Below are 24,840 nucleotides of genomic sequence, written 5' to 3'. Positions count from 1 at the left end.
CACTAACAGATTGTAAAACACGCTGCTGGCATTTACTTGTTTTTTATATTTTTAAAACAATGTCCTTCATGTAACAGTAGTTAAGCGCGGCAGAAGGACATCATTAGAACCATGGTTAAACTGTAATTTACACCATTAGGAAGGCAGGAGCAATTTTTATTGCCTGGCAATTTTCTTGCTGAAATATTTGGACCATATGGCTCAATTTGTGTAATAACCTTAATTTCAGCACCCTTCAGGTCTGCCTCCATCTCCTACGGAATGGTAAAATGCGGTTTAGCAGAAAAGGCAACTGTCTATACTTAGAGAGTTGAGATTAATAACATGTCACGTCCTGTTTTTGGTGAAGGAATTCGAACAGCAGCCAGATGGTATCTCTACAAATAACTGTCAGGGGTCTTGATCTAATCAATACAATGTATTAATACATCTCCCTTTGCCGTTTCTCCAGGGGCTGGTGCACAACATCTGGAAAGATTGGGGGGGCCCGCCAAGTAGAAAGCTGATTCTTTTCAGAATCAAACTGAGCCCAATTAATTTTTCATGTATCCTTGATAACTGTTTCATAATGAGCTATGCGTCTTGACGGATTTGGGGTTGGCAGAGAGGGCTGCCCACGCTTCCTATCCCCATTCAGTCCACTTATAGAAACCAACCCATTAATCAAGCTATCTGGCATAAAACTGAAATCTCAGCTCAGCAAGAGATCAATAACCATCCTAAAAAAACACAGAACCAGACTCTAATGGGCACAGGTATCCAGCCATGACATTAGTAATTGCTTTAGCAAAAATAAAACTCAGTATCGTAATCACCCAATAGGAACTTATACTATAAAATTCATTACTTGTTCCTTGTCAAAAAGTAACATTTACATCCGTTAAAAACATACAGTAATTTTACTATCTAGATGTGGCCATTATCCTCTCAAGTTAGACAACACTTCTCTTGAACAGATTCAGAATCTCTGGTTTTGAAACTCTAATATTTAATAATCCAAGTATCACATAAATTGTTCAAAAATGACTTCTTATATTCATTCTTAATTCAAAGCACCTTGGGGACTCCTAAATACTCTTCTTAGCCCAGCTACATACGAACAAAGTGAGCCTGATGTGGTGAGACAACTCCAAGGTAATTTATGATATCTGCAATGACCTGGGCGAGGGAGAGACACTGATACTTCCTTCTATTTTTCCAAATATAAGACTTAGCTTGATGGTAAAATTGGGTCAGGTTCTACCATTGCTCTGATGACTTAATGGAAAAAAATACCAATTCAACATAAATTTTTGTAACTTTTCCAATTTTCCTTTTTCCTCATTCATGCTCATTGACCAAATCAGGCTGATTCATCTTATTCTTTTGGTTTTTATTTTTTTTTCCTTTTTAAAGAACTTTCTTTTGGCTTGGCATGAATTTTTCTAGTCCAGATCAGGCTTTATTTCTGAAAGAAAGAACTGAGGAGCAGAATGGAGGAGGAGGGAAGAAACCCATTGATAATTTTGTAAATCACTTCTTATTGGCTTGACAACAGGTAGAAATTTGTTCTGGCATGATGTAAGACTGAGACTTTGATTAGAAGTGACTCCTGGAATGTACAGTCAAATGGATGGTCATCTATTGGCTGAACATTTATAGTAGACTTTGCCAACATCAGAGAAAGACCTAAGGAGTAATCCAGGAATTTTAAGATGTGGCATTCATCCATTTTGAGAATATAAGAATGAACATAGGAACTAGGATGCTTGGGTTCTTGTTCTAGCCGTTCCACTACTACCTAGCTGGGACACATTGGCTAGATTATTTTACTTACTCACTCTCTCAATATTTAGTAAGTGCCTAGTATATGCCAGGCACTGTGCTAAGCACTGGGGATACAAAAAAGAGGCAAAAGACAGTTCCCTGCCCTCAAGGAACTCACATTTCACAACTCTGTTTTTCATTTACTTGTTTGAGAAATGAAGAGACTAAAATCTATATTATCCTCTCATCATAAGGTCATTTTGAGAATAATATTCAATACAAAAACATTGGAAATAAAAGTTGCTCATAAATGTAAGGAATATAGACTTGAGCTATGTAAGTGGCTTGGGTAGAGTGCTGGGCTTATAGTCAAAAAGACCTGAGTTCAAGTGATGTCTCAGGCACATACTACCTGTGTGACTCTGGGAAAATCACTTATATTTTCTTACCCTCAGTTTCCCCATATGTAAAATTAGGGTAATAACAGCACCCACTTGTGAGGATCAAGTGATACAATACATGTAAAGTTCTTTGCAACCTTCAAATGCTCTATAAAGATTAGTCATTCTTATTATCATTACTGTTAGCGATTACTAAAGCCTCATATTTATATAGCACTTTAAGGCTGACAAAGCATTTTTCTTTCTACTACCCAGTGAGGAATTTATCATCCGCATTCTACAGAGGAGGAAACTGAGATTTGGAAAAGTGAAATATTGTCCATAGTCTCCTAGCTAGTAAGAATCAGAGTCAATATTCAAACCCATCTCCTGATTCCATGTCCAGTGTTCATTCCAGGGTAGCACATGGCCTGGAGTACAGGTTTTTGTCTTTCCTTTTGCTTTGCCTAAGGTCTTGCTTTTACAAATGTCACACCAGTGGTCAGTGCCTATAGTGTAGCTGAGTAATACTAGGCCAGAAACTTATCTTAACAATGTCCCTAAAAGCTAATCAATTCATCCACCCTGAAATTGTAGGATCCACACTACATGGCACCCAGAGTTTTCTATTTGTGTGAAGCCATGTATCAAAATATTCTATTTATGCAAACTTAAGCTCTCCCTGAGACAAAGATGGAAGATAGTTGCTATTCTGGGGCCTCCCAGTTCATGGGAATAATCAACATCAGCAATTCCAACCTAGTAACATCCAGGCACAGCACTAGCAAGATGTTGGGCCTTACAAGGTACATTCTGATAAAATGATTCATTTGCAAACCTATCACATATGCACTCACAGGTGGTGGGTGTGGGTCATTTCATTTGAATTAAAAAGCAAATGTCTCTCTACATGAGAGGTCACTAGCTGGTGCAAGTTAAAATCTTTTCACTGTTTGGCATAATTAAAATATTCTGACAGTGGTCCCAGTCATTTAAACATTGCAGTATTGTTGTAATATTTTTCTAGGCTTCAGGAGCTCACAATTGTTTGGCCCAATCAAATCTGGGAACACTGGAGAAGTTATCACCCATCAAGGTAATTACTTTCAAGTTGAAATAATTACTCTATCAATGTTAATGGTCTTTCAACTTCAATAAAGCACTCACCTGCCGATAATCACGGCTAACCTCTTGCTCTAATGCAATTCCCTCTCTATTTAGGAGGTTATATTACAGCCGTTACAGTGGTCACTTGTCCTGAACAGCTGCTGAATTTCACTTTGATCGGCTGTGAACCATAAAAAAATTAGTCATCTGTGTATGATTTCCCCCTAACCCAGAAGCCCTTGCAGAGCTAAGGATACGATTGCTTGGCTGTAATAGGGGCCTTCAGGGGCAGCCATCTTGTCTTAGGTAGTGGCTACCGTCCACTTGTGATGATAGCACAGTCGTTCAATTAATTTCTACCCTTTGCTGCCATTTACAGCTTTGTGTCTCTGCTAAGTGGCATATATGCAGAATTTATGTCCCAATCATGTTATTATGTGGAATACTTCGTTTACTTTCATATCTTTTTCTCATAATACTCTGTGGGGTTTTTACATGAGTGAATGGGATTTCGTTATAACTTAATAAAAGCACTAAAAATAATGAAACGTGATCTTTGTCTTTCTCCCCGCATACACAGTCACTTATAGGTACTGGCATCATAAACATAGTTGCTTATGTGCGAGGGGATAAGGGAAATCCAAAATAAATCCCTGTCCTAGGGCCTACTAGGGTATTGTCTTGAGGGAAAGAGCAAAGTTTTATAGAAGGGGCAAGTTGAGCCTGGTAGAGGTATGAGTGTACGGCCAATGAAGGACCCTAAGCATTCAGGGAAGCCTGGGGTGGTTAAGGAAGGAGATGTGACAGCACTTGCCAAGGAAAGTAGAAGGAAGACATTCTTTGTCTAGAGGAAATAGAGTTGTCAGGATCCAGGCCAACCCAAACTTCTCATAATGAACATTCATGGCCCTGCTAATACTTCCTTCCTCTTAGAACACCACCACAGTATATCTGGTATCTTTTACAGATGAGGAAACTAAAGTTCAGAATTATCAAATGCCTTGTATGAGGACACCAGGTAGGTACCAATTTACTCTTTGAAAAGCATTTTTTTTAACTCAGTAGGGGAAAATATTAACTATCTTTACCCTTTTCATACTTTAAGCTTGTGTGTTCATTTATATTTTATAGGTCACCTCTACCATCCATCTTCTCTGTACCTACTTATAGTGCTAATTGGTTTTACCACAAATTTGTGTTATCTATTCTCATCGCATACCTCAGTGCTGCTTGGTAATTCTTTTGCATAGTGCCTGGCATATAGTAGGTGCTTAATAAATGCTTACTGATCAATTTATTGATTGATTTTCCATCAAGATCCTCATAGTTCTTGTTCCAAATCTTTTCCTTTCTGACTAAGTTTCCAGTACCATTTCCTACCTCCAGCAGATGACCTTGCCTTTTCTTCTAATGAGAAAATGAAAGCTATCTATCATGAGTTCTTTAATTTCCTCTACTCTGCACTTCAAAAACCTCTCTACATCTTTACCATTCTCTCCTTTGTTCTAGTCTTCGAGGAAGTCCCATATATACAGCTACCTGCCAGACATCTCTACCTGGATATTCTACCAGCATTTCAAAAATGACATGTCTGAAACAACTCATCTTTTCCCCAGACTGGGAGTCCTTACTCTATAATCATGTTTTCTAAAATAGTTTGACAACTGTATTTCCATATAATTGGTTTTCTTTGTAATCCTATGCATTTTACTTTATGCATTTAAACACATTATTCTGAGAGGGAATTTATAGGTTTCATTAGATTCCAAAAAATCAATGATGCAGAAAAGGTTAAGGACATTTTCCTGTAAGCCCTACACTCCTGCGAACTTCCATATTTCTGTTGAAGATACCATCCTTATAGTCATCTAATTTCCTAACCTTTACTCTTTCATTTTCATTTACTTATCCAATCAATTGGTAAGTCCTATTAAGACTTCCTATCTAACAGTAGGCAACATTACCCCCTTTCTTACTATGTTCACAACCACTACCCTACTTCAGGCCTTCATCAATACTTGCCTGGTCTCAATTCATCTCTCTTTAATCTTTTCCCTCTCTGATCCATCCTATGGATAGCTGATAAAATATTCTAATATACAGGTCTGACTGTGACACTTTCCTTCTAAAAAACCTTCACTAACTCTCTTTTACCTCTAAAATAAAATATAATCCACTTTCAGCTTAGCATTTAACACCTTCCACAATTAGATTCTCACCTATCATCCAAGAATTTTATATTGCTGGCCTTTACACACTTTATGTACCAGCTGGACTAGACTATTAGCTGTTTTCTGAACTTGACATTTCATCTACATCCTTCATATATTTGTACAAGCCAACCACCATGCTTGGAATGCCCATTCTCCTTACATCCATCTCTTAGAATTTTTATATTCTTTTAAGGTTTATGGTTCAACACCATTTCTTTTGTGAAGCCTTCCCTGATCCATCAGTATGTTAATACTCCTTCCTTTCATTACCTTTTATCTGCTTACCCTGGAACATGTTACATAAGCTTATAGAAGTTATATGAGCTTTTCTAAGGGATATAAGGTACTTGAGGGCAAGAGCTACTTAATTTTTGTCTTTGTGTTTTCAGTGTCCTGAATAATACTTCTCTTAGACTGGGCACTTATAGGAAGTTGTTGAATTTGAATTTAGAGTTTGGTTTATTTTTTTTTCCAGGGTGGAGTGGTTAATTGAGATGTTTGAGGGGAGGTATATTACAGAGTGGAATCTAATTCAGGTATTGTTGGGCTAGATGGTCTCTGTGGTCCCCTCCAACTCTAAGATCCTATGGCTCTCTAATTAAACTGGGAATAGTAGTTTAGTTCTCATCTCAGATCTCCTATTTTCTGTTCTACAGCCAAATAGCATATAATCATGCATTTTTTATAGGGAATAATTGTCACTTTAGCAAGTACTAGAGAGAACATTTATTAGAATAAGGTTAACAAAGAAACATTATGCAGTGTAAAGAATGCTAGGTTTGGAAGTAGGACACCTGGTTTGGAATCCTGGCTCAGACACTTTAGTATCTATGTGATCATGGACCTTCAAGTCTCTAAATTGTAGCTTCCTTAGCTACAAAATCAGAATATAATACCTGGACTATACAAGTCCATGAGTTGTTGCTAAGAAAGCAAGTTATAAACCTCATGTGACATAAATGAGAGATAGTAATATGGGACACATGTAAGGGCAGACATAGTTTTGTTGTACAGATTTGTAGTGAGATTTCACCTGTATCTGTTTTAAAAGGGGATTTGTAGTGAGATTTCACCTGTATCTGTTTTAAAAGGGGTTTGCTAAGCAAATTAATAATGCAAATGAGGGCAATGGCCCCTACAAGCCCTTATTAGCTAGCATTAAATAAACAAATTGAATGTATTAATTATAAAAATAAACTTTCCTATTTATTAATCAAGTATTTAGTAAGTGCCTACTATGTGCCAGGCACTGTGTGAAGTGCTGGAGATACAAGAAGAAAGAATGAAGCAATCCTTACCTGCAAAAAAATTATATTTTAATGGGGAAGACAATAAGTACATATAAAAGACCTATATAGCATATATATGCATATATGTAATAAATCCAAATATATACAAAGTCATTAAATACACAGTAGTTTGGAGGGGAGCCAGGGGTGTGCTGGAGCCAACTCCTTTGGGTGAGTGCCTATCGTTACATTTACACCTTGGCAATTTGCAAATGCTACTAATCAGGGCTTGATTTATTACTTTGTTGATTGTCTAGACTTAAAAAAGTGATGGGGAAAGTATTATTAATTCAAATTGAAATTGAAAATGTGTTTGGGTACATTTTTTTCTGTATAGTTGGGTATTAAACATTTACCAACACATGGGCACTAGCAGTTCAGAGTATCAAGAAAGGCTTCATGCAGAAGATAGTATTTGGTGTGTATCTTAAAGGAAGTGACATACTCTGTGAGGCAGAGGTAAGGAAGTTATATATTCTAGTAATATGAAACAGACAATGTAAAATCATGGAGACAGGAGAAGTACCATGTGTGAGCAACAGAATGGCTAGTTTGACTAGGTTTCACAGAGTAGGAGGGAAGAATGAGCTGGAAGGATTGGTTGGGGCTATATTGCAAAGGGCTTTAAAAGCCAAGGAGTTTACATTTTATCCTAAAATCAATAGGAATATCAATAGGAAGCCACTGGAGTAAATACACAAGATTTTTGAGGATTCCTAACCTTTTAGGGTTGCAGTGACTTTTGTTTCCTTGAAGGCTTGAGAGATCAATGGTAGCTGGGGATAGGGTTTTATCGTTGAAATTACTGAGTGTGAACATGAGGCAAGAGTGTTGGTGGTATATCATTCTCTGGGGAAAGGACAGTTCTGGTAGATTCTAGATATGCCTTCTTTCCACTGGGAAACCATTGGTAGGGCCACCCTATAATTCACTAGGCGACTGTAACCCATTATTTGGAAACTCTGTTTTTGGATATAGGATAAGAGGATTTAGAGCCAGTTTGAAAAACACTTCTTGTACAACAGCACAATTAGGTAGATAGTGCAAATATTATTATCCCCATTTTAGAGGTGAGGAAACTGAGGTTCTCTGAGAGGTTAGATTATTTTCCCATGATCACCCAGCTAGTAAGGGCTTGAGTCAGGGTTCAAATCCTTGTCTCCTTTTCCCAAGTCCACTTATTACATCATCTCCCATTAAATAAGCTTATTCCTTCCTTTGTCAACAGCTGCAGTGTATTGGAAAGTAATAACTTGGATGAATATTAGAGCTGGAAGGGACTTAAGAGTTCATATAAGTACAACAGGCATTTTACTGATGAGAAAACTAGCAACTAATCAATCCAATTTTCCACTTTCCTTTTCCTTTTTCAACCAAAGAGCACATAGTTAAAACCTGAGTCCAGGGTTCTGTCATACTTGGACATTCATTCAAACTACTATTTTCCCCTCTTTCCCTTTTCTCTTCTTCATTTCCCCCACCCCCTTTTGTTTGATTAGATCTAAAATCTGGTAAGTCAACAATAGTGAGCACATGAAATCAACAGTAGGGTACAGAAAGGTAGCAACAAGTTGAACAGGAAAAGCGAATTGTGTGTGTGTTTCTCTGTGTGTGTGTGTGTGTGTGTATGTGTGTGTGTGAGAGAGAGACAGAGACAGAGAACTCTCCCCTTAATTATCAGCATCTGAAGATGAATAGAAGCATGGGATTATTATCTAGATAATTATTATCCAGATAATAATATAAAATTGAAGAATCTGGTAATTCCCATCTCTACAGAAGTATTAATTATACTGAGGTGCAAGAAAAGTTATATTCTGTTACCTAGAGGTAAAATAATTGTCACTATATCCCTGAAAATATTACTTACAGAAATAAAGTTGCAAGTTCAATTAATTATTGCATGGTAGATGACACTTGTAATATCTAAGGCCAAGATTTCTGAGTCACCAAATATTTCAAAAGGTCTTGGATTCAGAGCCTGAGATTTTTACAGTCTAAAGGGACTTTAAACAACATCTGGTTCAGTTATTTCATTTTATAAAAGAGGAAACTAAGGCCCACAGAGGTTAAATGACTTCACTAAGGCCATAGGTAGCAAGTAATAAAGGTAGAATTTGAACTCAGGTCCCCTGACTCCAAACCTAGCACCTTTCCCACTTCACTACACTGCCTTCCTATATGGCAGTTGACTTTCATTTAACCAAAACTTATATATGCCTGCAACTTTATTTCATTCTTAATTGTCCCACTATATACCTTGTCAGATGTTCCATATCTCATAATTATTTTAAATTTCATACCTTTAAAATGTCTATTTTACCCATCTAGGCTTTGCTAGGTAATTCAAGATCACATGTCTATTCCCTAACCTACAAGCTTTCTTTGTGCTTTTTGAAAGTGGTGAACAATGCCTTTATTCACGCCACTCCTTCCACTTGAAATTCCCTCTTCATCTACACAGATCCCACTCATACTTCTAGACACAGTTCTGACTCTTCCTCCTTCATAGAGCCTTTCTAGATCAGTCCAGCTCACAGTAGTGTTTCCCTCCTTAGAAATCACAGTTCACATTGTCTAAGCTACTCATTTAGCCCAGAATCCCATATTTGAGTTGGGGTAGCCCTTGCTTTGTTGCCAGTATTGTTTTTTTCACTTTTTTTGATTATTTGATTTTAAACTTATTCTCCATCTCTCTCAAGTAGACCGTAAGTTCCTTGAATTTGAAACCTGTATCCTTGATGTTTTTTATATTTTAATATAACTAGTAAAAACTAACAATAATAACTTATGTTAACACAACACTTTAAAGTTTGCAAAGCACTTTGCTCATGGCAACCATGTGAGATAATTGTTAATAAACTTTTACTGATTGACAGTGGATTTCTAAAAATTAGGGAAAAAACAATTTAAACTTAAATAATTAAATAAAATAGCATTGTGCCAGATGACATTAGATTTGAAAAATAAATTAAATATCAAGAATTAAGAACTCTGCAAGGCACTAGAATATAGTGATACCATAAAATAATCCCTACACTTAGGGAGGTTATATTTAATGTGGAAGACAACATATATACATAGAGGCAGTTAGGTGGTACAGTGGAGAGAGAGTGCAACCTGGAGTCAAATTCTGTCTCAGGCAACTACTTAGCTGTGTGACCTTGGGAGTATTATTTATACTGCTCTATTCCTCAGTTTCTTCATCTGTAAAATGGAATAGCATCTACCTCATGGTGGTCTTGTGAGGATCAAATGAGATATTTAAAGCATGTTGCAAGTCTTAAAGTACTATATTAATGATGACAATATATATGGAAATGTATATAAAACACAAAAGATATAAAAGTGTACCTCTGAGTTGTTCACAGAGATTTTTGGGTACTGATGCCATAGCCTTAAAAAGATCATGGAGACATTGCATACCTTTGCTATACCTTTGGGTAACAAAAGCCATTAAATGATATTCTGAGGAGAACTGATATTTGTTAACTGACATTTACAGAGACTGGTAATAGACACTAAGAGAAGAGGCCAGTTTAGTGAGAACTCAGATTTTTTGGGGGTTTTTTTTGGGGGGTGGTAGTGGTGGTGGGGTATCTATGCCCTAGAAGTTTTGTCCAAGTTTTGGGATACCATATGGGGAGGTAGAGTGGCAACTGGAATACATAAGAATGCAAATGAACAGAGTAAAGACATTTACATAGCAAAGAAGCAGACTACTGATGAGACAAAGCCAAAGCAGGACTTAGGGACTGTTGGTGAGAGCAAGTCCCAGTGATAGCTCTTTTTTCATTTGCTTTCTTAGAGTACAGAGGTAACTCTGGCTGTAAGTCCCATCATAATCCTCTAATATCTTGTGTTTAAGTTTATTTGATAATTCTAAAACCATCAACTATGAATTTATCTAATAATTAATGTTCTGAGATAGAGAAAGGAGAAGCTAGTTCACGGGAGAACAGATTTCACCTGTGTTATTCTGGGTTGGGAGCTGAACCAACAGTACAGAGTTTCAGCAGTTCTGGTAATTAATAAAAATTATTTCAGAGCATACCCACTAGACTGCCTTCTAACATGCTGAAAGAATTAATAAGGAAATGAGCCAGTAGCACACTTAGGGGTGGGGATTTGATGGTTTTGTTGCCAAGAGAACTTGAGAGGTATTACTCAGACTCTGCATTACACACTCCTACCCCACAGGTATCTTAGCAAAGCAGTTGGTAGAGACCAGGAAAGCCCTTCTTCAAAAAGTGTTACTTGAGCTGAGTTTCAACAGAAACCAAGGATTTCAAATGGTAAAGGTAAAGAAGGAGTACATTTCAGACTTGTAAAATGCAAAGGCACTGAGGTGAGAAATGGAGTACCATATGAGTGATAGCAAGAAGGCCAGTTTGGCTGAACTATAAAATATATGAGGAGTATAATTTTGAGTTACATTAGGAAGGTAGGAAGGGGACAGGTTGTATTAAACTTGGAATGCTAGAGAAGTTTGTGTTTGATCATAGAACAATAGATAGCCATTGGACTTTATTTGGTAATGGAGTGATAAAGGTAGACCAGGGTTTTAGGAAAATGATTTTGGCAAATGTGGAAGTGATGGATTATAGTGGGGAGAGTCATTAAAGTGAATTAGATGGCAACTATAATATTCCAGATCAGAGGTGAGGAGTTACTAAACCAGAGTAGTGACTTTGTGAGTGAAGAAAAAGGACTTTGTGAGAAAGATGTGGATTGACAAGATTTGGTGATTTTTTTGGATACATAGGGTGAGTGAGAATGAGGATTTAACACTGAGTTTGCAAAGCTGGTTGACTAGGAGAATTATATTCTTGACAGAAAAAAAATAGTTTGAGATGGAATGAATTTGGAAGAGAAGAGAACATATTCTGCTCTAGACATGTTAAGTTCAGGATACTTCTAGGATATTGGAAATATACTAGCACTATATACATAAATCTGAAAATAATAAGCACAGTGATGATAATTAACACATCACATGTGGTGAAATCACCAACTGAGAAAGTATAAAGCAAAAAAGAGCCCAAGACAATGTGTTAAGATCTACCCACAGTTCAGGGTGGGGCGAGTGTTTGTGGTAGTCATAAAATGGGTGATATTCCAGCAAAAGATACTGAGAAGTTGTAGTCATATGGATAGGAGAAGAAACAAGAGAAAGCAGTTTCAAAAAGGCCTAGAGAGGAAAGAATGTGGTCAACATTATTAAATTCTTCTGAGAGTCAAGAAGTATAAGAATTGAGAAGTAGCCATTAGATCCAGAAATGAAGAGATCCTTGATAATTGCAATTAGAACATTTTTATTTGAGTGATGAAGTTGGGAATCAAACTACATAGAATTTATAGGAGAGGGGAGGAAGTGGGAGTACTACATGTAGACATCTTTTCCAAAGAATTTGGTTGAGAAATGAAAGAACAATATAGGATGGTCTTTTGAGGGTTTTTTTTTAAGGGTGGAAGAGACTGGAATGTGTTTTTAGGCAGCAGGGATTAATTAGATAATGATCAGTGACAGAGAGTGAAAATTAGAGGAGGATAATGTTAGTGGAAATAATCTGCTATAGAAGATGGAAAGGGATAAAATAAAGGCATGTGTGGAGAAGTTGATTGTGGGTAAAGACCACTTCTTCATGAAGACAGTAGAAAAGCAGGAGATAAGAAGCAACAATGTGAAGGTATTGTGAAATGAGAAAGAGAGAAGAAGGCGCTGATGGTGAATGGCTTTAATTTTCTTGGGAAAGTATGAGGTAAGATCCTTAGCCAAGAGAACTGGGAGAATGGGTGCTACCAGAGGCTTGAGGAAAGGTTTGAAACAGTTACAATGCTGAGTGGGATGAAGGGAGGATTAGGGAGGAGTAAAAGGATTGCCTTACATGCCCAGTTTACATTTGATAACATAAATTTGTAGAGGGTCCAATCAGGATGATTATCTGACTTCCTCCAGCTCCATTTAGCAGCATATGAGTAAGAACAAAGGAGAAAATTGTGGGAGAAACCCAAGGTTGGGTTTCATAAGTGATAAGTAATAGTAGAACAACAGAGCTAGGGATTTCTGTATGTTATAGAACTGAAGCAATTAAATAAAGGGTCAGGACTAGGGAAGGAGGAAAATATAGCCAGGGTGGGAGTGATAGCCTGGGAAAGTACAGAGAGATGGAGGAATTGGCATCATGGTGAAGATGAATAGATTCCAGCAGTATAAAGCATAAGGAGAGACAGAATGATAGAACATCATGATCAGATAAAAGGATTTTATATTTATTGATCATGGAAGTGGAATATTTGTGTGTTATGGCAAGATAAAGAGTATGAACATCCATGTGTGTAGCTGAAATAGAGTTAAGGAGGTATGTGGATTGAGTAGACTGAGGAACCAGGTGTTTGAGGGATCACTGGCATGTGTGCTAAAGTCCTTCACTATTAGGGGAGTTGGAATGGAAAAGATGATTGTTACCCATGCACTAAACTCTTTGAGAAAAGAGAGAGAATGACTTGGGAGCCATAGGAAGTTGCCACCAGATTCTGTATTGGGTAGTATATTGGTGATGCTCAAAGGAGACCATGTTGCCGAGTGATGGCAGAAGAGGGAGAGTCTGCCAGTGGCAATGAAGTATTTGTGATTTTGTCTCTGGGACCAGTGTCTCAGAGGGTATGATAGATGGTGCTACCAGTAGTGAAAGCCTGGCCAGAAATGAAATGTCATCTGGTATCAACTCTTTCCCCTTTTGTTTCTTGTATCCCTAGTGCTTAGCACAGTGCCTGGAGCATAGCAGATGCTTAATAAATGTTTATTGACTGACTGGCGTGAACGAGGTCTCTGTATGTGGCAGAAGATGGAAGGAACATAAGAAGAAGAGGTTAAATATAAAGGGAAGAGTATTTATCGTTAAAATCTTGAGGGAACAGTGAAAGCAATGGTTAGATCTGAGATCAGAGGGGTTGATTTGAGGTAGATGGAAATGAGAGAATACATAGCAGTGGGGGAGGCTGTCTATTCTTAAACAGTCAGTGATTTAGTGTTCCTAGGACTGGAAGAGCAAATTTGCCAGCATTGGAGAAAGAGATTATGAACTGTGTTCCCCTAAATGCGTGTTGATATGTATTCATTTTCTTTTCCTCCTCCTCCTCCTCTTTTCTTCTCCTCCCCCTCCTCCTCCTCCTCCTTCTCTTCCTTCTTCTCATTCTCCTCTCTCTCCTTTTTTAATAAGGCTAGCTCAGGTGTCTCTTCCATTTAGAAAACCCTAGATATAAAGATGTGAATTTGCAAAATGCACACCTGAAGTCCAGTGATTATTTGTAATACTAAAAGTTTCTTTCATGAACAGAAATATGCCATCAACAAACTCCTTAAATAGAAAGCTCACCACATGAAATTAAGAGTTGGTTTGTAGATTATTAGCTAATACACACACACAGACACACACACAGAGACACGCACACATTTAGACGAATGAGGAACATTGCAGAATTTCAGAGGTGCAAAGTGGCTGTTAGAATTCATTTAACTCCCTAGCTCTTCACTCAATGTCAAGAGTCAGTGCTAATTGAGGATCAGAAATGAGGCTCAGGCACTCTGAAATAATCTAAATTAATAAAGAAATAGGACTGGCTTTATGAAAAATCAATTTACACACACAATTTTCAGGAGTAAATTTATTACAAGTTTCTCTTATACTACTTGCTGCATACTTTCTTAACGGAAGTCAGCCAGATTTTGGTAAAGAGCTATGAAACATTATGCCAGACTCCTGAGAGGTTTTTGACAACCTGATCCTAGAATTTGAGAATGGTTTTTCAGCGACCAGAATCTAGAACTGGGAGTTTGTCATACTGAGTTTTATTCCTGATTTGGAAGCCAATGTATGGTGACCCATGCAACTTGCTTACTCACTCAGTGCCTCCTGTTGTAGACAGACCCAAATGCCATCTATCTTCTAAGGCATTGGGCAAGCAGGTTATGTTGGCCTTCATGTACTATATCGCTATGGGGCATGAAGGGGTGTACTCAGAGCACAGAAAGCTGCAGCTAAAGCCTTAGGCAAAACCATCTTTGCCTTTAAATCCCAGGTTACTTCTGCCAATGCTAGAGCTGGTGCCAATCAGAGAAACAAACAAACCCAGGATGGTGGCAGCAGTGATGGCAGCCACGCCAGGAGTGTTCCCTGTAAGCACCACCATGGAGTTCCTGGATGCCAAGGCTAAATGTAGTTCTTCTCTTGCTACTGCACAATTTATCACAGAGTTAATCAGGAAGAGATTTTATGGCCTGGTATCTGAAGCCCATTTTCAGGAGTGAAAGCCACTGGTTTGGAGGGAGCTGGGCAGTTTATACATTCCCTTCTCTTGAGAAGTATTCTTCCTATAACTGCACCACTTGGTCCCAAAGAGTTCTAAAACTTCTCAAGGGGGTTGGATAAGGGCTGTTAAGGTATTTAAACCTGCATGAACTCCATTTTTGTTCTCCTGCTGATTCTGCTGATGCTGCTCATTGTGCCAGCACATATGTTGCCCACCCCCACTGAGGGTGCCCCACTGCTAGTTCTCCATCCACTGCCACCTTCAAGAGGACTCATGCATCCATCGCACCTGCTTGATATGGCTTTTCTCAACCAAGTCCACCTGTCTATAAACAACAATGGAGAACCTGTGGGATACCCTTGTTATGTCACTACTGGAGGGAGACATTTTACTGATGTGCTCAAAGGCCTTAATTTGAGAAGTGAAATAGATGAAAGGCATGAGGGCACCCTTGCCTAGCCTGCCAATCTTTCAGCCAGCAAAGTTGAGGACAGACTCAATGCCTTCTTGATCAAAGATGTGGTCTCAACTGCCAGTGAAGGGCAAAGCTAACAGCATTAAAAAATTCAGTTGAAGGGGACCTTAGAATCCTCCCTTGTTTTACAGATAAAGAAACTGGGGCAAGAGAAGGGAGATAACATATATGTATATATGTATGTGTGTGTGTATATATATATATATATATATATATATATATATATATATATATTTATATATATATATAATATATATAATATATATATATATATATATATATATGTATATATATATAATCACATTTGATTTTGAAGAAGTCATACTCAGAGCACAGAAGAGCAAAAAATTTGATGGCCAGTTGCTCGAACCAAAGTATCCTGACTCATAATTCATCTCTGGAGCTGCTTTTTGAGCAATTTGCAAAATTTCTTAAGGTACTCACAACAAAGAGCATGAATGGATGAATTTGACAAATACTCATTAAGCTCTTATTATGTGCAAAGCAGGGAACTAGGTGCTGGGGATACAAAATATTCCCTGTCCCTAAGACATCCTACAATGGGGACAGAACACAGACACAGATAAATTAATACAAAGAAACCTGGGAGATAAGAGCAGACTTGGAACAGAGAAGGCTTTTTCATCAAGAAAGTGGCACCTGAATTGAGCCCTGAAACAGGAGGATTCTTTAAAGTATAAATTGAGAAGGGGTTGTAGTCCAGGTACAGGGATAAGAATGTACCTGCCACAGAAGACCAGAGATAGAATGTTAAAAAGAAGGGAGCAGTGTGTAGTTACAGCTAGGACTGTGAACTATTAAACTATGTGACAAATTATTCCTCTCTGGGGGGTCTTTAAAAAAATAGGACTGAATTTTCTCCATCCAGAACGGACGTTGGACCAACATGGAAAGTATCATAGTAGAAGTTAGAGAGGCATAGGGAAAAGATTAGTGGATTAAGAATCCTGAAACCTATGGTCTAATACCTTCTCTAATATTAGGCACCTGTGAGAAGGTGACTTTGTGAAAGTCACGTCACAACTCTGGGAATCAATCTGTTCAACTATAAGATGAAGGGTTTTGACTAAAATCTCTAAGACTCTATGAGCCTATGATTCTTTGAGGCATGTCTCACCTCATTGCCTCTGGATTAACCTGCACTTTTATAAAGGTTAGTAGAGAATAGCAGTGACCTGTTAGCTCTGAAAATCCTTGCCTAGTGGTATATAAATTTGATGGAGTACTATTATACAGTAAGAAATGAGGAAATAGATGACTTCAAAAAGACATGGAAAGACTTGTATGAACTGATTCAGAGTCAAGTGAGCAGAAACAGAAGAATAATTTATATCATAACATCAATATTATAATACTGAACAGTTTTGAGGACTTTTGTAAACTGATGAAGAATGAAATGAACAGAACTAGGAGAAGAATTTATACTAGAACAACACTGTAAAAACAAACAAATTTGAAAGCTGTAAGAACAATGATCAAGAAAATGACCATTCATGATCTCAGAAGACTGATGATGAAACATGTTATCCCTTACAGAGAGGTGATAGATCTAGGGTAAAGATTTATGAGATTTGTTTTGCATATTTGTCACATTTATGCATGTTTGTTACAAAGAAAAAAAACAAACAAACCTCTGACTAGTGAGTAAGGATTCTGGAAAGCTGTCCAACTTATTCTATGGAGGTTATCTTAGATTTCCTTTTTTTAACTTAAACATTTATTGTGAACTTAATAACCATCTATAAAAACGAACATTTCACTGTACAAAGAAGAGCAAGAAAGATTGTCAAACTGTTAACTTCCTCATATTTTAATCTCATAGACTAGATGACCTACCAACACATTGTCCAGAATTTAAGTTATAATGGTTTGCAGCAGAAAAATTTCAAAAATCAGAGGGGCAATTGTGGAGCCTGACCAGTTACCCTGCTTCCCTATACCAGAAGGAGACAAACAAAAATATCCGTGAGGGGAGTGCTGCAATCTTGTCAATATTTAGTTTTTCATTTTTACATTCAAAGTTTAGTATCTCTTTGCCTTGTTAACCTTCAGAATAAGGGAAGAAGTCAGGAATTCTAGAATGGGAATAAAATGGGGGATGGGCTCAACATGACAAAAGTACTTTGTAATTTGGATCCTGCTGTTATTGCTCCTCTCCTTTTTTTAGGAACTTTCTAATGTGATAAAAATGGAGTCTAACCATTTAAGTAAAGGACAGAGCTCACTGTTCAGTTCAATACCTGATCTGGTGCTGTAAAATGGAACCTTGTGTGAGAGAATGACTAATAGAGTATCCCACACGGGAACACCAATAGACCTGCTTTAGGAGATTAAATGATTTAGCCTCCTACTCCTGAAAGCCATATTTTAAAGGGCCAGAAGTTTAATCACTGGAATCCCAGTTCCTTCAATAAAATCACAGTTTAATTAAAGTGTCTCATTCACAAAGCTATCGTCAAGGGTGTGTCAGCATTTTCACAATGAGATTTTACTTTCAGGAGGTTATAACTTTGAAGCTTAATACATAGGTTTCCAGGCTTTGGTGATAATGGACATATTTTCCCCTGGATAACATTCTTAAGAGGATTTCTACCTTTTGGAACACTGCCTTGTAATGCAAGTTCTACAGGATGTGAGAGGCAGAACCATGAAAATCGTCTCCAATGTCCAGATGATGAAAACTTGAACCGAAGGAAATAAAGTCAAAATTCAGGAAAGGAGAAAAATGACCTTCAAAATCATTTAACTCTCCATTCACACGTTGCTTCTATTTTACAGGTCCGGTCAGTACTCTAAGGTAAGATTTAGCAACAAGCAGGGAAGCAATATCTCTTTACAGGATAATTGGATTTAGACTTAGAGTAGATCCTCCAAACCTCTAATTGTTCAGAAAAGAAAACTGAAGCCTACAGAGGTAAAATGGCTCATTAGGAAGTAAGGTAGAAAATAAACATTTATTAAGTACTTACTATATGCCAGGCATTGTGCAAAGAGCTTTACAAATATGATCTCATTTAATTCTCATAACAACCTTGGGAGGTAGAAGGTAATGATCCCCAAATTACAGTTGAGGAAACTGAGGCAAACAGAAGCTAAGTAACTTGCCCAGGGTAACACGGCTAGTAAGTATTTGAGGCTCAATTTGAACTCAGGTTTTATTGATTCCAGACACAGCATTCTATCCACTGCAACACTTATCTGCCCCCAGTAAGGTAAACAAATAGAAGAGGTAGAATAAGAATTCAGATTATCTGATTCCAAATCTGGTGCTTTTCCCATTATACCATGTGATCTCATTCATTCATTCATTCATTCAACAAACATTTATTAAGTGACTATTATGCTAGGCACTGAGGAAGAGACAAAGATAAATGAAATATTCTCTCTGAACTCAAGAATCTTACTTTTTATGAGTGGATATATAATAAATACAAAAATACAAAACTTCATACTTGTCATTACAAGTAGGCACAAGGTGTTTGAGTCCAAAGGTCAAGGATCACTTGCTGTTGGTGGGAGTGGGAATGTTCTCTGCTCCAGTCTAGTAGGTAGGTAGGACTTAGGCAGAAATAGGGGAATTCCAAAACTAGAGAAGGATATAGGCAAAAGAATGGAGGAAAGAAAGTCTGAAAAGTGGTGTTGAATTGGGGAATAATTAATTTTCTTGGATCAAAACTGTGGGTAGGAGCATAAAATAATGGTAGAAAGCTGGTGTGACATGAATGGACAAAAGAAGTCAGAAGGAAGAGCAGGTGTTAAGAGGGAAAAAAGTAGTTTCACTTTACACATGCCGAGTCTGAAATACTGGAAAAGTCAGTAATAAGCAGGTGGTTGTAAATTCAGGTCTGGATATTGGGAAAACGTTATGATGACAGATAATGGAATCATCAGCATAGAACTGATAGTGAAATCATGGGCATAGGTTAGATTACCAAAGGAGAGGACAAAGAGTGAGTCAAAACCATAGACTTTTGGGATGAAAGATCCAGAAAGGGAAGGAGGAGCCAGCAAAAAAGACAGAGTAGGAAGAATCAGAGAAATGAGGAAAGAACCAAGAGTGGTGTCTCTGAGATCAAAAGAGAATGTATAAAAAAGAAAGTGGTCCATACCATCAAATGCTTCATGTGAGGACTGAAGTCAAAACAAATAAAATAAATAATATAATATATAATATAATATAATATAATATAATATAATATAATATAATATAATATAATGTAATATAATATAATATAATATAATATAATATATATAATTAAATATAATATAATATAATGTAATATATAATATAATATAATAAATATTATTATGTAATATAATAATATATAATATAATATAATATAATATAATATAATATAATAAATAATATAATATAATATAATAATAATAATATAACATAATATAATAAATATATAAATATAATATAATATAATATAATATAATATAATATGATATGATATGATATAATATAATATTGAAATAAATTCAATGTACTCACTTAAAGGTCATAGGTGGGTCAGTTTCAATCAAGTGGTAGGTTGTGTTAAATTTTTATTTTGTTTTGGTCCCATTGACCACTACCCCTCTCTGGTCAATACAGGAAGTTTTGTGAGTAGCCAATGGAAAAGGGTAATAGCAGAGAATAAGATTGCAAAGGGAAACCTGGAAGTCACATATAAACCATTTCTAAGATTAAAGGAACATAAAATTTGCAAATTGTATCATACGTTAACCCAAATTTGCATCCTAGTAACATGCTGAATCAGGAGAAACCATCTAGGCACTATTCACCAAGGTTCTTGTTCTATGATATGTGAATTCCAGACAAGCTCCAGACCAGCAGAACATCAAAAGATACTGATGACTTTGAGATGATGAATTGAAGTTTTACCAATAACTTTGAGATGATTCGGATATATTAATGAACTAGTCCTAAGATAACACAGACTGGAGTTGCTCTGTTTCCAAAAGAATGAAACAAAAACCCTACGAAAATGGGACCTCAAACTTGTGCACCCCACACTCTTCTACCTCCATTAAGTTTATGTTGCTGAGTGTTCTGAACTCTAATCTATGGTTGCATGAGTGATTTTCTTTGCCTGTCTCCATCCTCTTCCTCACACTGCTTGCCTTACTTTACCATCCCATCCTGGTCCCATACTGCCTGCCTCTGTACCACTTTTCACTGTTTGTCTCTGCCTTTATGAGCTTTTTGTCTCCCCCATGCTCTGTTTAATTAAAGTATAATTGCTACCCTGTTTCCTGCTGACAGTTGTGGCCTTTCTGGGTGAGTACCCAGAAAACCAGATGTTCCTTTCCCCATTTCAAAATTTCCTAACTTTATAAATTATCAGCTCATAGGAATAGAAGCCAGACTAAAGTGGTTGAGGAGTAAATGAATGGCAAGAAAGTAGAGAGAGAAATTGTAATTTACATATTCAGAAAGTTTGGCAGTGGAAGAAAAGAGAAAGATGGCATGGTTCATTTAAGTGTGGGGAGCCCAGGATATATTTGTAAGTAAGAGGGAAGGAACCAGTGGGAGAAGAGATACTGGAGATGCAAAAGAGTTTGGGGGTCAAGTCTTTAATGAAATGGGATGAAAGGAATCAAGGGCACAGGTGAAGATATCAGACTTGACTAGGAGGGCCATCTCCTCCTCTAAGACTAGAGGGAAGGAGAAAAGAATACTTGAACAAAAAGAGGTTCTTATGTAGGGAGGACAGGAGGTGGATTTAGATGATTGTGGAAAGACAGCATAGTATGGTGGGAAGAGCATAGGATTTGGAATCAGAAGACATAGGTTTGAACCTCTGATCTGGTCATCCTAACTCCCTAGTCAGCTCTCTATCAACTAGGCCGCATTGTCTTGGTAACTATTATGGTAATTATTTTAATCTTGGTTATAAACTAATGTCTTGTACTGTCCATCCATATTGCTTCAACTTTCAAGAGGCTTTAAAAAATTAGTGAGCTCATTCTCTCATGTTTTGAAAATCATGCAAATTATTACATCATCTTATTCATCCTTCCAACCTGAGTTTGTCACACCTCTGTCATGTAAACTCACCAGCAACATCAGCCACTTTGATCTCTTCTCTGGCCTCCCATAGCATTTATTGTCTGGTGCACATGTTTTAGCACTCGATTGTATTCTGTCCTGTATTATTCACTGATTGTTTTTTGTGTGTGACGCATCTCTCCAACAACAGTGTAAACTTCTTGAGGGAGGAGATTATATCATATACTCTATGATTTTGGACACACAGTGGCATCATTAAAGACTTGTTGCAGTAAATAGAATTACACGGACCAAGGGGATTTGTAGCACACACAAAACATCACAGTTTTGCCTAATTCAATTTTGACTATAAAATCTCAGAGATCTCTTTAATAATGCAAAAATTGGACTCATCTTCTAATTTGATGTTGATATCACCCATGGGACACAGAGAAGTCAGATATAATTATTTCCAGATTCACAGAAGTGAGGATTTCCCTTAACAATGGATAATTCAAGTCAGTGGTAGAGCCAACAATAGAACTCATTTCCTTGTTCCCGGACCGGTACTCTGCCCATTAACTATGCTGTTTTGTGTCTTTTTATGAAACTTCAACAGCTTTGGTCCTTCTTAAGGAAAACTACAAGTGAGTCATGAAAATTAATTAAGCTATTCCAATAAAATCATAAAAAGATAACAGAAATATCACTTGTTATAGCTGATTAGTTATGTCACCCACATTCTTACCATCACTGTAAATGCAGTTGTGGTTTGAACATTAAATGTTGGATCCTTTTGTCTCTCTTGGTAGATAATACGATAGTGGCAGATAATACCATTGGGAGACTCTGGCTTGCTCCAATTCAGCAGCACAGAATAAGCACTGGTAGCTTGAGCCTGGGGAGCTTGCATGCCCCTAGGAGGGGCTTCCATTGTCTGTGTTGATGACCACTGACTCTCCACAGCACCCTTGGAGTTATGAGCTCTGACACGATATTCATAAAGTGTGAAAGGCTTCAAAGTATCTGAAGCATCAGTAAATTCAAGAGCTCCTTCAGACCAGATGAACAGAAGTGACTCCCCTTCAATGCCAACAGTACGTCTGAAAAACAACAAAGAAAACAAATGGTTATGACATGATTCTGTATAACTGGCTATATAGGTATGTTAAGGAAACTATCAGTATGAAAAACTTTTGACTATTCTTGCAACTTTCCAACTGTCCTCTTCCTAAGGATATAACAGGATGATAAGATTTACAGATGAACTTAAGAAATAATCTTATCAAGCTCCCTTATTTTATCAATGAGGAAATAGAGGATCAAAAGTAGGAGGGCATGGGGTTCAGTCACTTTTCTAGGGCTATCTAAGAAATGAGTAGGTGAGCTGGGCTTTTAACATAAGTCCTCTAACTCTGTATCAATGAAGCTTCTACTGGCAAGGAATAGTAGAAGCCTGAACCAACATAATCTGTGTGGGAATACATATGTCACGCAGTAAGAATTAGATTTTAGAATTCTACAGTGTAAGAGTCTCTTGATACAAGCAGGGAGACTATACAAGGTACAGTATGGGCTGGCTGATGTCTAAAATACCTTCCTACTTTCAGATTCTATTCTAGGAATCAGATAAATCCGCCCTTTGTCTACTTTGGACTTCTAATCATCCAAGGCTTAAGTGTCTGGAGTTCCCACACTCATGAAAGCAGCTGAGCCTAAAAGTTTAGCTTAGTTAGTGGGAAGAAGCTTTGATTAATTCATATGAAAAGTCTATGCAAAAAAAAAAAGAGAGAGTGAAAGGCTTAAAGATCTGGAGCAGCAATGACTCAAGAGGTCCTTCAGACCAGATGAGCTAAAGGGCCTCCCCTTCAATGCCTTGGGAGACTTTGGCTTTGTCATTTAAGAAATCCGAATCATGATCTATGTAATTTCTGCATCAATACATCTTCATTACCAACTAAAATGGTGGTATACTAGATAGAATCCCTGGGCCTGGAGTCAGGAAGACTCATCCTCCTGAATTTAAATCTGACCTCAGACACTTAACTTAGCTGTGTGACTCTGGGCAAGTCACTTCACCCTGTTCACCTCAGTTTCCTCATCTGTAAAATGAGCTGGAGAAGGAAATGCCAAACCACTTCAGGGTCTTGCCAAGAAAATCCCAAATGAGGTGATGGAGAGTCAGACATGACTGAAACAATTGAACAAGATTAGAAAATGAAAGTTTTCTTTTAGTAAATGGTACAGACAAGGCCCTAGAAGATAGGCCCTGAACTCCAAGAGCTCACAATTCTGGTCACACACTTAAATTTTTATATTAATTAGCCCCATCGAAGTGTAAAGATATGATGATGATGATGGATATTGCTTTGGGAAGGGAGAGGGGAGAGACTTGTGAATTCATTTGCATAGTGAAATCATGGCAAGGAGAACCCTTCTACCAATGCAAATCAGCAACTGTTCTGCAAATTATAATCTTAGAAAGTTACCTGGCAGCATCAAGAGATTTGGTGACTTATCGAGGGCCATAAAACCAATATGTTTGACTTGATGGCCTCTTAAGTTTCTTTCAACTCTAATTCTATGATCCTTTGAATCAGAGATGGGACTTGAATGCAGGTCTCGACTCTTTGTCCACTATGCTTCATTAACTCAAAGCACATGGCATTGTTTTGCCTAAAAAGGCTGGCTGTTTTAATTGCTAGATTAAATGATTTCCACGCTGCTAAATCACTGAGAACAAGCAATAAAAAAAATGGCAATTTTGGCAAAGTTATAGGGCTTTAGATCCGTCCTTCTAGAACCAACTCCATTAAAGCTCTCCACTGTAGGTGGCTTGTAATGAGGGCTATGAAAATTAAAATTAAAACAACACATAGCCATGGCAAGATGATAAGATCATACATAGGATTAAATATTAGTCTTATGGGTCTTATTAGTATTACTTAGAACTTACTTTCAGGTTTACAAATCACTTTATAAATAGTATCTTAATTTGTGATTTTGGGAGGTAGGTGCTATTTTTATCTACATTTTATAGATGAGGAAACTGAAGATGAGAGAAATTAAGTGACTTGCCCAGGGTCACATACTAAGTATCTGGGTAGGATACTCAGGTCTTTGTGACTCTAAGTCCAATTTATATCTACTGTGTCACCTGTTTTCTGATGTAGAATTGGAAAAGTGCTTTGAGATAATCTAGTTCTCCCACCCTCATTTTACGGATAAGGAAACTGAAGAAGAAGGATTAAGTGATTTGATATAGCTAATAAATATAACACACACACACACACACACA

The 24,840-nt window shown here is 37.3% G+C and overlaps 1 protein-coding gene across 1 annotated transcript in view; it reads right to left on the bottom strand.

Moving 5' to 3' along the window:
* Positions 1-24,840, bottom strand: part of USH2A (usherin) — a 962,202-nt gene that overhangs the window by 111,371 nt on the left and 825,991 nt on the right. The window contains 1 exon segment of the mRNA XM_020982269.2: positions 22,291-22,645. Within this exon segment, the coding sequence (XP_020837928.1) occupies positions 22,291-22,645 (355 nt within the window).

Source organism: Phascolarctos cinereus, unplaced genomic scaffold (assembly GCF_003287225.1).
Source record: "Phascolarctos cinereus isolate Bilbo 61053 unplaced genomic scaffold, phaCin_HiC Scaffold_5;HRSCAF=322, whole genome shotgun sequence".
Taxonomy (NCBI): domain Eukaryota; kingdom Metazoa; phylum Chordata; class Mammalia; order Diprotodontia; family Phascolarctidae; genus Phascolarctos; species Phascolarctos cinereus.
Note: the sequence above shows the minus strand (reverse complement) of the source record. Positions and strands in the feature narration are given on the sequence as shown.